Source organism: Ictalurus punctatus, chromosome 1 (assembly GCF_001660625.3).
Source record: "Ictalurus punctatus breed USDA103 chromosome 1, Coco_2.0, whole genome shotgun sequence".
Taxonomy (NCBI): domain Eukaryota; kingdom Metazoa; phylum Chordata; class Actinopteri; order Siluriformes; family Ictaluridae; genus Ictalurus; species Ictalurus punctatus.
In genome coordinates, this window is record NC_030416.2 from 12,905,839 (window position 1) to 12,922,020 (window position 16,182).

The window sequence follows — 16,182 nt, forward strand, 5'->3', positions numbered from 1 at the left end:
GTGTGGGGATGCTTTGCTGCTTCAGGGCCTGGGCAACTTGCAATAATTGAAGGAAACATGAATTCTGCTCTCTACCAGAAAATCCAAAAGGAGAATGTCCGGTAAGTTGAAACTCAAGCATAGGAGTAAGTCTAAAGTCGAAAATTCTCCAATGTGGCTAAACTAAAGCAGTTCTGCAAGAGTGGGCCAGAATTCCACCACAGTACTGTGAAAGACTGATCTCCAGTTATCTGTAGCGTTTGGTTGCAGTTATTCCTGCTGAAGGTGGCACGACCAGATTTTAAGTTTAAGGGGGCAGTCAGTTTTTCGCATTGGTGATAGGTGTTGGATAACTTTTATTTCTTCAGCAAAAAAATGAACATGAACTGTATAGTGCGTTTATTCAGGTTGCCTTTGTTTTATGTTGTATTTCGTTTGAAGATTTAAAACTATTTAGTATGAGACATACACAAAAACAGAAGAAATCAGCAAATACTTTTTCTCAGCACTGCATATAGCGCTGATAATGGAGGTGGTGTTCACTTTGGCATAGCCCACTTGGCTAGTTAGTTAATAGATAATAGATCAAAAATGCATTCCTCACATTTATAGAATACGTTTTGTTTTCTTTTCACCACTGCTCATGAGCAAAAGTCAAACGCAGCGATTTTTTTTCAAAATCAGTAGTCACCCTAGGACGCATGGCTTGTTATCCACTTGTCTGCTAATGTAAGCAGTTTGGGCTGAATGGACTGATTAAGTAATGTCAACTCTTCTGAACAAAGCCAGTCTTTCTCTGCCTGGCTGTTGGCGGCGGAGCAGCACAGCCCATAGTAACGGAGGTAGACAAGGAGTGGCTGTGGTCTACATTCTTTCGGATAATAGAGAAGTCGGGAAACCGGGGGAAAAAAGACTTTGATTTGAGGTCTTTGCTTCAAGCAGTTGAGCAGTGTGGGCGCTGAGTGGCTTGAGTGGCTGAATGGTATTTAAATATGCCGTTTGGAATGTCTCTTTTTCTGGTCCTGCTGGCAGCTAGATGCTCGCTCTCTCTCTCTCTCCCTCTCTCTCCAGCTCCAGTCATTTTGGTTGTTTTAACCCAGAAAACCAGCATCTTGATGAGAGGCACTCTTGTTTCTTGCATATGTAGGATAAGCAAGTTATGTACCCCCCACATATTTAAAATCCAAAGATCTGATTTTATTCTAGATTTTATTATAGATATAATGTTCCTGTTTGCAAATATTTATACAGTGCAGCCCAAATCTTTCTACTTTTTACTACATTTGCTGATATATATAACGGATGAACAGAATGAGTTTGAAGGCCATAGATCAATATTTATACAGGCAATCTCATTCTCAAGTGAATTAATTTTTTTTCCCCGTGATATAGAGTTCCCTGTACATTTGGTAATACTGTAAAAAAAAAAAGTGGTTACGAATCTATATTTTGTCCATTAACACTTTGTGTTGTATGGTAGGGCTAGACAATAACACGTTTTGGACTTTATTAAGGCTAAATGGCATGCTGGTCCATCACTGTCAAAGCTAATCATATATTTAATCATTATAGCAAATTCAGACTCTGTAGGCCGTAATGAATTCATTTCATTCAGTAACATGTCCACTACAGCTGAATGACAATATCCAATTTATACAATGCAGTGCTCTACTAAACAGATGAACATGCTAATAAATTACCGGGGCTTCTGCCATGTATAATGTCTCCTCCTATCGAGCTGTCTCGACGTCGATTACGGACCTCAATACACTGTGCACTGTGGAATAAGCATAAATAAAACATTGTGTGTGTGTGTGTGTGTGTAAAAAATCTTTCACCTGATCAGGATTTCTCAGTCCAAATGGAGCTGTCTTCTTTTGTGATGGTTTCTTTCCACCCTCACATCACTGATGTATGGGATCAGGCAACTATTAGGAGCTATAAGTCTCTATTTCATCTCGAACGTAGACAGCACAATGCCTTTCAATTGACCACAAGGCAAAAAGGCCAAGGAGGGGCGGGATGAGGGGGTGGGGGCAGGGCATCTTGCCTGAAGTTCCCTGAAATTCGGCAGTTCCATTTTTCTCTTTGCTTAAGGTGCACAGAATTTTTTCAGGGCTTTCACACATGCAGCATTTAGTTTGAACTCTAGTGCAGCTTGATTGCGATGAGAAAGCAATTCAACTCTCAATCAACCCAACTGCTGGAAATTAACCCGACATGCCATGTACACTGGGAAAAAAAAGAGAAAAGATTTAGTGGTTCAGTAAATATGATTAAAACAAATCTGTGATTTTTACACAGAAAAGGACATGATTGGAATTACTCAGTTGTTTTAAGTTGATAGCAGTAAATTAATTCATGTAAATATGTGCCTAAAATCCAAAGTCTATATTTTACTTACTTTACTAGGCTGAATTTCTTATTATTTTGTAAGTGCTCACAAAACTAGGAGAAAAAAAAAAGAGAAAAAGAAGAAATGTTTACTTGAACCGATTGCACACTAATTTTAGGGCATGGTTTTTAAATTCGATTTGCATACATACTTTAGAACTTTAAACTGATTTGATTTGGACTGTTAAGGATGGTTTGTTTTCAATATTTCTCATTTTGTGTTGCCAAATGTTTGAAAAGATCAAGTGTTTCAGTTAAATTTTCTTGGTTTACGCTCTGTGTTTCTCAGTCAGGTGTATGGTTTGTATGTGTATGGTGCCCTCCACTAATATTGGCGCCCTTGGTAAATATGAGCAAAGAAAGCTGTGAAAAATGGTCTTTATTGTTTAATCTTTTGATCTTTTGTTAAAAAAAAAAATCACAAAAATACTCCGCTCTCATGGATATCAAACAATTGCAAACAGTACACCTGAGTGACTAGGACAGGAAATTGTTCAACCATGACTTCCTGTTTCACAGGGGTATAAATATGAGGTAACACATAGGCCAAAGTCATAACAATGAGTAAGACCAAGGAATATAGCTGTGAAGTGCGGCAAAAGGTTGTTGAGCTTCACAAAATGAGAAGTGGCTATAAGAATATAGCATAAGCATTATAAATGCCCATTTCCACCATCAGGGTAATAATTACAGCAGGGGAAATAAGTATTGGACACGTCAACATTTTTTTCAGTAAATATATTTCCAATGAGGCTATTCACATAAAATTTTCACCAGACGTCAGTATTAACTCAAGAACTCTGCAAATATAAAGAATTCACAACATTAAAGTACATAAATGAAGTTATATGTAATAAAGTGGAATGACACAGGAGAAAAGTATTAAACAGGCTAACTGAAATATATTTAATACTTAGTGGAGAAGCCTTTGTTTGTAACGACAGATTCAAGACGCTTCCTGTATGAAGAAATCAATCAGCCACAGTATTCAGGTGTGATTTTAGTCCATTCTTCTAAACGTATTTAAATCGTGTTTAATTGGATTCGAGTCAGGTGATTGACTGGGCCATTCTAACACCTTGATTTTTTTTCTCTGAAACCAATTGAGATTTTTTTTGCTGTATGATTTGGATCTTTGTCCTGCTGGAAGGTCCACCCACGTCTCATCTTCATCATCCTGGTGTATGGCAGTAGATTCTTCTCAAGAATCTCCCAGTAAATGGCTCCATTCATCGTTCCTTCAATTATCTGAAGTCTACCAGTACCATGTGATGAAAAACAGCCCCACACCATGATGCTTCCACCTCCACACTTCACTGTTGGTATAGTGTTTTTAGGGTGATGTGCAGTGTCATTTCTTCTCCAAACATGGTGTGTAGTATGACAACCAAAAAGTTAATTTTTGCTCTCGTCTGACCAGACTACAGTCTCCTAGCATTTCATAGGCTTGTCCAAATGAGTTGTAGTAAACTTTAAACAAGATTCGCCATGCCTTTTCTGTAGTAATGGAGTCTTGCGGGGTGCGCGTGAGCAGTGGAGTGCATTGCCTATTGTTTTCTCTGTGACAATGGTGCTTGCTGCCTCCAAGTGTTTCTGGAGCTCTTTCCGAGTGGTCCTGGGCTCTTGGGCTACTCTTGTGACTATTCTTCTGACTCCTGAAATCTTGCGAGGAGCTCCTGTGCGTGGCCGGTTGATGACAGGGTGATGTTGCTTCCACTTGTGGATAATGGCCCCAGTGGTGCTTACTGGAAGATTCTGAAGTTTTGAAATATGTCTGTATCCGATCCCATCAATATGTTTTGCAGCAATAAGGTTGCAAAGGTCTTGGGAGAGTTCTTTGCTTTTACCCATCATGAGATGTTTCTTGTGTGACACCTTGGTAATGAAAAGCCTTCAATTTACTAACCCAGCTGATATTAAACTGCACAGATAGGAGGCATAATTACTTACGGATTTCAGCTGGTTCCTTGCCTTACCTTGCTTTGGAGAACTGCTTTTTCTTAATACTTTTTTCCTGTTTCATTCCACTTTATTACAAATAACTTAGTTTATGTACTTTAATGTTGTGAATTCTTTATATTTCCGGATTTCTTGAGTTAATACTGATGTCTGGTGAAAATTTTATGTGAATAGCCTCATTGGAAATATATTCACTGAAATAAAAAATGTTGACACATCCAATACTTATTTCCCTGACTGTAAGAAGTTCCAGTCAACTGGAAATATTATGAATCAATCTGGAGTTGGATGTGTGCCTATATTGTCTTAATATACTGTGAAGAGGATGATTCGAGTGGCCAAAATATCTCCAAGGATCATGGCTGGAGAGTTGCAAGAGTTAGTTGTGTCTTGGGGTCAGAAAGTCTCCAAAACTACAATCCGAAGTCACCTACATCACCACTAGTTGTTTGGAAGGTTTTCAAGGAAAAAGTCTCTACTCTCATCCAAAAACAAACTCGAGCGTCTTCAGTTTGCCAGACACTACTGGAACTTCAAATGGGATCGGGTTCGATGGTCAGATGAAACCAAAATACAGCTTTTTGTCAATAAACACCAGAGGTGGTTTTGACACACACAGAGAGGTAGCCATATGGAAAAGTCCCTCATGGCCACTGTTAAACATGGTGGTGGCTCTTTAATGTTTGGGGGCTGTTTTTCTGCCAGAGGACCTGGACATTTTGTTAGGATACATGGCATCATGGACTCTGTCAGATATCAACAGATATTAAATGAAAACCTGACTGCCTCTGCCAGAAAGTTTAAAATGGGTCATGGTTGGATCTTCCAGCAGGACAATGATCCAAAACATACATCAAAATCAACACAAAAACAGTTTACTGACCACAAAATCAAGGTCCTGCCCTGGCCATCCCAGTCCCCTGAATCGAAACCCATAGAAAACCTGTGGGGTGAACTGAAGAGGAGAGTCCACCAGCATGAACCTGGAAATTTGAAGGCTCTGGAGAGATTCTGTATGGAGGAATGGTCTCAGATCCCTCGCCATGTATTCTCCAACCTCATCAGGCATTATAGGAGAAGACTCAGAGCTGTTATCTTGGCAAAGGGGGGTAGCACAAAGTATTGAATAAAAGGGGGCCAATAGTTGTTGTACACCTATATTTAACAAAGATTTTTTTTTTTGATAAACTTGTGTTGTGTTTGCTATTGTTTGATATTCATGAGAGAAGAGTATTTTTTGTGAATTTTTTCAAAAAGTTCAACAATAAAGACAAATTCTCACAGCCTTCTTTGCTCATATTTACCAAGGGTGCCAATATTAGTGGAGGGCACTGTAAATGTATATGTGCGTGCGTGTGTGCACACTTAAGTTAAGTAGTCATCCCGGGTTCTGCTGGTTTAGTCTTTATTAATGCTGATGTAAGTGCATTTACGCAGTGGAGTATTACTTCTGGTTGGAACCATTTACATTGAGACCATTAAATAGTCAAAAACTGATAGTGAAGCTTAATTCAATTTATTATGAGAATTATCCTTGGTGCTGGGTAAACCTTTCTTAAAATATACTTAGTTAAATTTATATTAAGACTTTATGTTTGGAAATTGTTACCACACCTTTCTTGAGTAAATCTCTCCCTAATATAATTTTCAGTCTATTATGGGATGCAGGCAGTGCTTTTTTTTTTTGTAGCCATGAGCTGCTAAACCTGGCACAAACTGAGACAGACATGCAATGTCTCGTGGATATTTGGACCGACAAACAAAAAGAGAAAAAAAAGATGCTGGATGTGACACACAAATGGGTGTTCCAAAAGTCTCCACACATAAGAGAAATTAACACATTTTTACAAAACGCCTTCCAACATTTTTTATACTTTGTTTATTTTATATCATTTTTTTCAGATAGCCTTTAAGAATACCTTTGACAAAAGAAGAGCGTAATGAAATCATTCTCATGGCTGGATCGGGAAGCTATCGAGCCTGGCAAGCACATCACACACAATGTTGTTGCCAAACGTAACAAATTTAAACATACTGGAAGTCTTGCCGTCCAACTGAGAAGTGGACGTCCACGAACGTGGTGCAGGCAAATGTAGTCCCCTGTGTGTGGAGACTTTTGGGACACCCTGCCTGTATATATATATATATTGAATCATTTACTTAGCACCTCTATTATAGCCCTACATGCCCCTTATCCTTTTTTTCCATTTTCAGTTTCTTTAATTATGTACATTGTGAAACCAAATAGCAGTTTTAGTTTAACTCAGATTCAGACTCAGCAAAAGGACTTATAGGTGTAAAAGTGCCCTAAGTTTACTTTAGCTTCTAGGTTGTTTTTATCTTTTGCTCTGTTTCCTTTTTTCCTGGACACCACTTTAGTAGATATTGCCAGCAGAGACATAACTGAGAGTTACAGTCTTTACTATTGGACGCCAGCACAGCAGACTAATAGTGCAGACACACGGGCCTCAGTGGACTCAGGCAAACTAACATAAGCCTCTTGACACAATCAGGATGTTCTCATTTGTTGTCTTAATGCCACAATGAATCATTGGAAATGATTGTATGTTGTTGTGTGAATGCAGACGCTCTGTCATTAGAAAAAAACCATAATCAATGATGCTATGTATGTATAGAATTTCTTATTGCTTATCTTGCTTGTGTCTCTTTAATTTCATATTAATCTCATGTGCTTGTCTGTTTTGTTTTTTTCTCTCCCTCCAGCATGCATGTTTGTTGCAGACTCCTCGAGGAAACCCTAGGCCATTTACCCGAGAGCAACAATGCGCTCTTACCAGTTCTCTGATATCACATGACCTTGGGCTTCTAAGACAGAAACGTTCTCTGTTGCCGAGTCTCTGAAGCTCTCAGGGATTAGAGCGAATCAATTCTGCTGGATCAGTGATGATCCTGCATCAGCATCAGCATAATCAGGCTCCTGCTCAAGCTCCGTGATAAGGCGGAGCAGCCTTGTGGTTCATCACCATCCAAATAAGTGGATCTCTCACAGTGTATTTAATGACCCTGTCGCTCAGGACACTCACTCTTGCAAGTTCCCCTGATTTCCTTTCGCAGCGTTGTTATAGATTGCAGCTGAAGGTGTAACGGTGTGCCGTTGCATCGTGTAACGCCACAGGTCATACAGCACTTGTTTGCTCATTTACATGGGGGATACAGAGTATAATTGAAAGAAAATACAGGCCAGAGAATGAGCTTTTATTGAGCACGCTTACACGCACACACACACACACACACACACACACACACACACACACACACACACACACGTGACTTGCTTACCCTTGCTTTGAATCTAAGAGGTGCCGAATTGACTTACTTTGCATTTGCAGTGTAATGTATTGTACTTTGGCATTTTCTGAGTACCTGACATATTAACCTTTTTTCATAGCATCAACACTTATAGAAAGCCAGTCTGAGAAAATCACCTCCAAATCAGCTCTCTAAACTATTAGCTATTCTCAACGCAGCATGACTGCGGTCTATCTCAACTAACTTTCTACACAAAAGCAAAAAATATTTTCATGCCAGATGATGATGAACCCCTTAGCTTTTTTGAAATGAGTCTTTTTTAGTCTCTGTATAGTATCCTACAAATAATGCATGGGACAGTGGTGGTTCAGAGGTTAAAGGGTCTGGATTACTGATCAGAAGGTCAGGAGTTTGGGCTCTTGGGCAAGGCCCTTAACCCTCAGTTGTATAAATAAGATAAATGTAAGTCGCTCTGGATATGGGCGTCTGCAGGATGCCAGAAATGTAAATGAGATATAGAGAAATGGCTGTATATTATGGTGTGGGGACACAAGAGGATGTTTAACAAGGAGGAATGCAGCACACTCCCATACCCTAAACAGTGTCTTGTGTATGTTTGCAATTTTTAGATTTACTGCCTTCAGTGGGCGCTCCTCCATTACCGCTCATGTTAAAAATGTGTGTGTTTATAACCCTCTGGTGCTGAACTCTGGTGCGGTTTACTAGGGAGAGGCACTGCTCATGCACATACAGCTAAAGAATGAAAGGCGCAATCTATCACTTTTTAAAGATTCATGCATTGTGGCTGGAGCAGGGCCCAAAGCAAATCCTCTGCACTGTAAGAACACGTCAGATGACAATATGTTTGACTTGCGTCTTATTATACACACAAATCATATTGTTACTGTATATCGTTCTCCTCAACTCACGAGCCTGGAAGCTTTGTGATTTAATAAAAACGTACCTCTACATTTGTGACTTGTGTGTATATTGATCAGTTCCTTTTGTATTACATTTGAGGAATGAAACCTGCACCTGCATATCCCTGCATATTTACATAACCATGTGTGTTCTTGACTTCTAGATATCAGTGTGAATCCTGTCTCTCTCTGTTTCTCGGTAGTGGATCAGTTTGTGTGCACCACATCTGCGGTGGCTGATATCGTCATCCTGGTAGACGGTTCGTGGAGTATCGGCAGGCTCAATTTCCGTCTGGTGCGCACATTCCTGGAAAACCTGGTTAATGCTTTCGATGTGGGAATTGATAAAACCCGTATAGGTATGCTTTTTTTTTACTGTCCTTTCTCTGAATCACCATGACTGTGATTAGCAGTATGTTGTGGTTTATTTTTAATAGTGATTTAACCTGGATTATCATGTTTTTTAATGCTCAGGATTGGCCCAGTACAGTGGAGATCCCAGGATTGAGTGGCACCTTAATGCTTTTACCACTAAAGAGTCTGTCATTGATGCTGTTAAGAACCTGCCATACAAAGGAGGAAACACACTCACAGGTAGCATCCTAGCTGTACGGACTATAGAAGACAGATAAGATGCAGATTCTTGTTGTCTTGTTATTTTTAAAGGTGGTGTGTCCACAGGTTTGGCCCTTACATACATTCTGAAGAACAGCTTCAAACCAGAATCTGGTTCTCGAAGCAACGTTCCTAAAATCGGGATCCTCATCACCGATGGGAAATCTCAGGACGCCGTTGACATCCCTGCCCAGAACTTGAAGTACGCCGGGGTTGAGGTCTTCGCCATTGGTACGTGAAGATTCTTATGAAAAGCCTTTCTGTCATACTAATTTTATAAAGTCCGTAAAGTGTAAAGTACATGTAAAGTGTATACGTTAAACAGAGCAGCACTTGTAGGTCATGCTTAAAATGAATTATACCACAGCACTGTTGAAATTTCAAAGGTGTTGATTAATTAAGTGCTTTGTAAGAATCAGAGGTGAAGCTGCGTCTAAAATTCTATGAGTCTAGGCACACTTAAAAATACGAAACTCTATCAATAAGTCAGCTGCTTATCCATTCCAGTCACAGACCACTAAAACCCCAAATCCTGTTAACATTTCCATTGTCCCCAGGAGTGACAAAATTGGGATGATGCCAGGACGATTCCTATGCAGTGTTAATAATAAAGAAGAAACACTCTCATTCCTTTCTCAATCCTGCAGCTTGATGTACCACAGCTTAGCACATTTAGGTTTGTAAGCATAAAAAAAAAAAGAAGAAACTTTCCGAATTTTTAAGAGGAAAGGTTTCCATTGCAAGAAAACATTTAGGTTGAGATTTGAATTCAAATTTGGTTTCGTTGTTGTGGGATTTCGGTTTTTAGTTTGTTTGCTAAATTATATATCGTTATAGATATCGTGTATCGTAGAAATGTCCTTGTATCGTGATACATAATTTTTTTTCATATCGCCCATTCCTAATGTAAAGTCTATGGACTTTTGTTGTTTCTCAGAAACAAGCTGCATTTTTTTCTCTTATTATTGTCACGTAATGGAGGTTAGGACGGATGCAAGTGCAGATAGGAGCTTTCTTAAAGAGAGGCAGGCAAACAAATCCTAATTGTGAACAGGCAAACAGCCACAAAACAGGCAAGGCAAAACATGAAACGAGAAACAAGAACCAACGTCAAAACCAGAATAACAGTGTGAGATCAAGGCTTGGTAAATAAGAGAGAAAATATCAACTGAGCGTATACTTCACAAAGACATTGTGCATGAGCAGTCTCTTATATATTGTGGTGTGATTGAGAACAAGTGTGTGTGTGATTAGTTCTCAGGAGAAGGTGATGTGTCCGTGTGTTCCACTGGGAGTTGTAGTCATCGGCCATGTTTGTAGTTTGCGCTGCTTTCTGGGAAATGGATCTCTCTAGTTTGCGGTGACGTGACCATTATCGAGAGGAAGTAAAGGAATGACTGCTCTTATATCGTGGATGTTCCACGGCATTAAATATTACTATAAACAGATAAAATGTATGATAAAATGTTTTTATTTAATGACCAAACAAACAAAAAAAAATGCAGTGGTTGATAAATTGCAATGGCAAAGAAGAGTACAGCATAGTTATTGGTCCCATCATGTTTTATTCCTTACATAATATGTACGTGTGAGATGTGAACATATATGGTTCGAAACCTTGCGGATGAAACATGTTTGAGCAATGTTTACAGAACGCACTACTGTTTCTTTATAAACGTGTGTGATCAGCGCATAACTGCGTGCGTTTTTGCGTGTCTGCATGTGTGTAGGGGTAAAGAACGCAGATGAAAATGAGTTGAAGGTCATTGCTTCTGAGCCACACGATACGCACACGTACAACGTGGCCGACTTCAGCATCATGGACACCATAGTGGAGGGTCTGACCAAGACTGTGTGCGACGGTGTGGAACAACAAGACAGAGAGATCAAAAGTAAGTACTTGCTTATACAATCGGAATATGTTTATTATCACTGGCTATTGAACTTTTACCCTAGGCATTGTATAGTCAACTCCAGGCGTATCAGCACCCATTAAGAGAACAGGCTAAAAATGTATATAAATATATGATTATAACTATAATTATATACGTTTTATTATTAGTAGTAAAATTGAATCTGTTTTTTTGTTTTTGTGTAATTGCTTACTTTTCTGCTAAAAAAACATGATTCATGTAAGAACTCAATTTGTTGTAATAATAGCGATTTCACTCAAAAACATATGGGTAAAATTACTGACGTCCCTAAAGAATATTTCAAATAAATGAAAACAACCGTGTCATCTTAAGAAATGCGTTACTTCTTGCAGAAACAAGATTATACAGGATTTTGAAATGTTCTTCATAGAAGAATGGTTCAAGATCCCTCAACAAATGTTCAATCTTGCTAGACATTACAGGAAAGAGGCTCAGTGCTGTTTTTCTCTCAGGGGGAAGCATCACCAAATATTAACTTTAGGGATGGGCAGAATTTTTTTAAACTAGTGTCTGGCAGAAAAAACCCCCACACAGTTTACATCAAGAACGAAACTAGGTAAAGCCCCTGTATGTTTACGCTCCAAATATGGCGTCAATTGCGTCAGACGTTCCTTGTCTGTATTCATTTTGCCAGAAACATTTGAGATGATTGCACTGTTATTAAAGTAAATGTTACCGGACTGACCGATAGAGTTTGCCATTGTAATCCCTCTAATGCCATTTCTACTTGTGTTTTCAGGAGATTCAGTCCCTGAAGACACACCAAACGCTCCTCAGGACTTGGTGACGTCTGAAGTGACTGCGCGAAGTTTCCGTGTGTCCTGGAGCCATGCGCCAGGCAGTGTTCTGAAGTACCGTGTGATTTACTATCCTAGCAAAGGAGGTCAGCCAGAAGAAGTAAGCGTCTGATAGGTCTATGATTTAGTTAGAGTATAGCACTTGACCTCCGATTTCCTTTTAGACTATAAATTATATGTTAACGGCCAAAGTGATGCTAAAATTTTTAGGTGTAGTTTGTAAATACTTAGACCTCTCTGCTGCCTACCAGGTGAATTGCAATTGGAGTGAAAAAAATATCGGCAAGTGTTCCTCCAATCACACGTACTGTTTTTTTTATTATTTTTTTTTCAGAGATCCATTGTATGGAAAATTGGTGATTGATGGATCTTGTAAAATTAAGTATATTATTAATTAAGTATATAAGTATAATTTTAAGTATATACATAAAATTAAGTAGATTAAGTATACTATAAGTCTAGGCAACTTTTCAAAATAAGAAACACTATCAGTAAGTCAGCTGCTTAATCATTCAAGTAACAGACCACTAAAACCCCAAATCCTGTTAACATTTCCATTGTCCCCGGGAGTGATAATATTGGGACGATGCCAGGACGATTCGTGTGCGGTGTTAATAATAAAGAAGAAACACTCTCATTCCTTTCTCATTCCTGCAGCTTGATGTACCACAGCTTAGCACGTTTAGGTTTGTAAGCATAAAAAAAAAAAGAAACTTTTTGAATTATTAAGAGGAAATGTTTCCATTGCAAGAAAACATTTAGGTTGAGATTTGAATTCAGATTTGGTTTTGTGTTGTGGAATTTTGTACTGCATTGTGGTAATTGTGTAGTGATATGCATCTCTTGGCCACCGTAGACAAGGCAGGAAATATGGCTTATATATGAGTCTTCTCTGTAACCACCTTCTGCTTCTCACAAAATATTTATCAGCCGATCGCCTACAGCAGTCTGCTCCAGACATGTCTAGAGGTTTGGAGCTAATGCGTATTAGTTCTACAACCTCTCGATATGAGTTCCAAGAGATGAAAGCAAAATCAAGTCTAATTTGACACTAGGTTGTGGTGGACGGCACCGAGACCTCAGCAGTGGTGAAAGACCTCAGCTCCCTGACTGAGTATGAGATCGCTGTGTTTGCTGTGTACACAGACTCGGCCAGTGAGGCTCTCAGGGGCAGGGAGACCACACGTGAGTTACACACACACACACACACACACACACACACATGCACGCACGCACGCGTGACACAAAGGTATGCGTACTGAAATCTCAAAAATACTTCATACTCAGATCCACACTACACATTCAGTATTTCCTATAGAAACCTCCTAGCACATGCCATCTAATTTTATTAAGCACACTAGTAAAGTTTATTCATGCACACCTGACTTCACCATTAGATTTTTAACCACATGTTTTGCCATGACTCTTTTGTAATATCTGAGTATACAGTAATCGTGCATGTGTGTTTTCAGTGGCTATGCCTGTGGTCAGTGGTCTGGAGCTGTATGATGTGACTCACAACACCATGCGTGCTCGATGGAACCCTACAGAAGGGGTTTCTGGGTACATGCTTGTGTATGCACCTCTAAGCAGTGAAGCTATTGATGAGACTGAGGTAAGAAATGAGCAGGATATGTATATTTGGGTTATACATACATATATATATGTGTGTGTATATATATATATATATATATATATATATATATATATATATATATATATATACTGCTACTAGTATCAAGACATGGGTCTGATACTGTGCTTATTTACTTGCATTTTTATACTCATAAAACATTCTCAGGTACCAAAATCTGATTCCATGTCATACTATGTGACGTAAACCTAGTGTATGTTGCTAATGCAAACAGACAGATGACGCAAAATGACAGTAATCTGGATTTATTTCACAATTAACGATGGCTATCAAGGCAAAGCAGGCAGCAAACTGTGCACTGTGGAAATATCAACAGGAAGAACTACAACATCTTCATGTGCACTTTTTATACCCACTATTTACACAGACAAACACAGGTAAAGGTAACAGCCCTGATTGATGAATACTAATAAGTAGCTTACTCATTTTAGTATCCATATCGCTATCGCTATCAGCGAGTACCATAAACATGTACGCAAGCTCATATCTGGTCTGAAAAAATTGGAATCAGTGCATTCCTGTTAGAGATGTTTGTTTTCTCTAACGCTGCTGGGGTTTTTTTGTTTTTTTTTTAGCTATATGCAGTCGAGCCACATTTATTGACTGTTCCACTTTCAGAACACTTGAATTAAGCGATCAATGCTTTCACGCTTATTGCGATGCACAAAGTGTGCCGAGTCCTTATTGAGTAAATGGAGTTTTCATTAATAAACCACTGAGGAGGCAGGTGGATTGAAGCCCTAATGAATTTTCTTAAAGATGCCGGTGGCGGTCTCGTTTTGTGTTGCAGGTCAAAGTAGCAGACACCGTGACAGACTTTGGGCTGTTGGGTTTAAGTCCGGATACAGAGTACACCGTGACAGTTTACGCCATGTTCGGAGAAGAGGCCAGTGATCCTGCTACTATGCAGGAGACCACCTGTTAGTGATTACCCCCGAAACACTCACACAAAATATTGCTGTCTCGCTCATGACTCAAAATCTTACGTAATGCTGAAAGTAATTCTGGATTGTATTTTTTAACATTTACTCAATGGGATGCAAGTAAAGTGAACTAAAACTCAATTGAAATGATCATTGGGCATTTCTTTTGCGCTCTTGGCATAGTCTGATTTCATGTGTATGTTCAGTGGCTCTGAGGGCTCCTCGTAATCTTCGTGTCACTGAGGTGGACCACAATTCGGTGCGGCTCAACTGGGACACACCGTCAAGCGCAGTCAAAGGCTATCGGCTGAAGTACGGCCAAAGTAACGGTGCACAAACTAATGAGGTGGGTTATTATCTATAATACGCAACTGATAAAGATGTTTATATACTGTATACATTTGCATGATGACTTACAGGTGTGGACAAATCCTCAATTTATTAGTTAGCCCACTGGACAAGTGAAAGCTCCAACGTGTTGCTCGTGTTTTGCTTGTCTGGAAAATTAGCTGACTACGCTATAAAGTGGTAGCTAATATAATATAATATCGTACTAGACTAAAGGAGACAAATCTGTATATGTACACTGTGCTCCTCTAACAAAATTTTTGTGTTTTCCCCTAAATTTGGTCTTACCAATTCCCACGCACTACCCAGTAATAAGTTTGGCAGCAGTGTCGTGTATGTGATGTGCTTGCCATGTTTCCTATTAAAGTCAACAGCGTCACGATCCAGCCATGAGAATGATTTCAATATGTTCTTCTTCTGTCAACGGCACTCTTAAAGGCTATCTGAAATATATAAATACATATATATATATATATATATATATATATATATATATATATATATATATATATATATTCAGAGAGAGAGAATATATATATATATATATATGTGTATATGTGTGTATATATATATATATATATATATATATATATATATATATATATATATATATATATATATATATATATATATATATATATATATGGAAAACTAAAAAGTGTTAATTTCCCCTATGTATGGAGATATTTGGGGCACACTGTATTTTTTATATGAACAATATATTGTTTATATCAAATGTATATAAACTGTGTTCAGATACTTAATGTGGTTATATTTTGTAACTCAGGTTGAAACAGGTCCAGTTTCGAACGTGTACCTAAGGAACCTGGCCTCTCAAACAGAGTACACAGTATCTGTGTTTGCTGTGTATGATGGGGATCAGTCAGAACCCCTGAAGGGAGTCTTCACCACAAGTAAGAATAGTTCATTCAAGATCCATCCAGAATACGATAATAAAAGTCATTTTACTGCTGTTGCATTTTCTTCTGGCCTGAGCTCAGATTTGGCCCAGAAACCTTCTCGTTTCCACATGAAGTACTATCGCTGATGCAGTAGTCTATTACACTCAGCAAGCATTCATTATCTACAGTCAATGATAGATCTCTACCATCATTTTCACAGGCAGTCCGCCAGTGTCATCTCAGTAATCTAATAGCACACAACAATTTTGTGTAGCGTTCCTCTATCTTTAAAAAGTAAGCGCAGCAGCTGTTTCAGCAAGTTTACTCACGCCTAAAATCAGTCAAACATATGCTAATATGCAGATTATGTTTAAGCAAAAAATAAAAAATGCAGATGTCAGTGTACTGTAGGCTTACTTAGTGGCTAGAGCCATTTTTAGAATGTACAGCATATGTTTTCTGGCTAATAAGACTACTGGATTGGTTC

The 16,182-nt window shown here is 38.7% G+C and overlaps 1 protein-coding gene across 4 annotated transcripts in view; it reads left to right on the plus strand.

Moving 5' to 3' along the window:
• col14a1a (collagen, type XIV, alpha 1a) overlaps positions 1 to 16,182 on the plus strand; it is a 115,142-nt gene that overhangs the window by 27,951 nt on the left and 71,009 nt on the right. For all 4 annotated transcript variants that reach the window (XM_017471033.3, XM_017471052.3, XM_017471024.3 and 1 more), the window contains 10 exons: positions 8,726 to 8,881; positions 8,997 to 9,116; positions 9,204 to 9,368; positions 10,868 to 11,029; positions 11,811 to 11,968; positions 12,924 to 13,053; positions 13,341 to 13,483; positions 14,313 to 14,442; positions 14,652 to 14,791; positions 15,581 to 15,707. In XM_017471033.3, the coding sequence (XP_017326522.1) occupies positions 8,726 to 8,881; positions 8,997 to 9,116; positions 9,204 to 9,368; positions 10,868 to 11,029; positions 11,811 to 11,968; positions 12,924 to 13,053; positions 13,341 to 13,483; positions 14,313 to 14,442; positions 14,652 to 14,791; positions 15,581 to 15,707 (1,431 nt within the window). The remainder of the gene's footprint in view (positions 1 to 8,725; positions 8,882 to 8,996; positions 9,117 to 9,203; positions 9,369 to 10,867; positions 11,030 to 11,810; positions 11,969 to 12,923; positions 13,054 to 13,340; positions 13,484 to 14,312; positions 14,443 to 14,651; positions 14,792 to 15,580; positions 15,708 to 16,182) is intronic.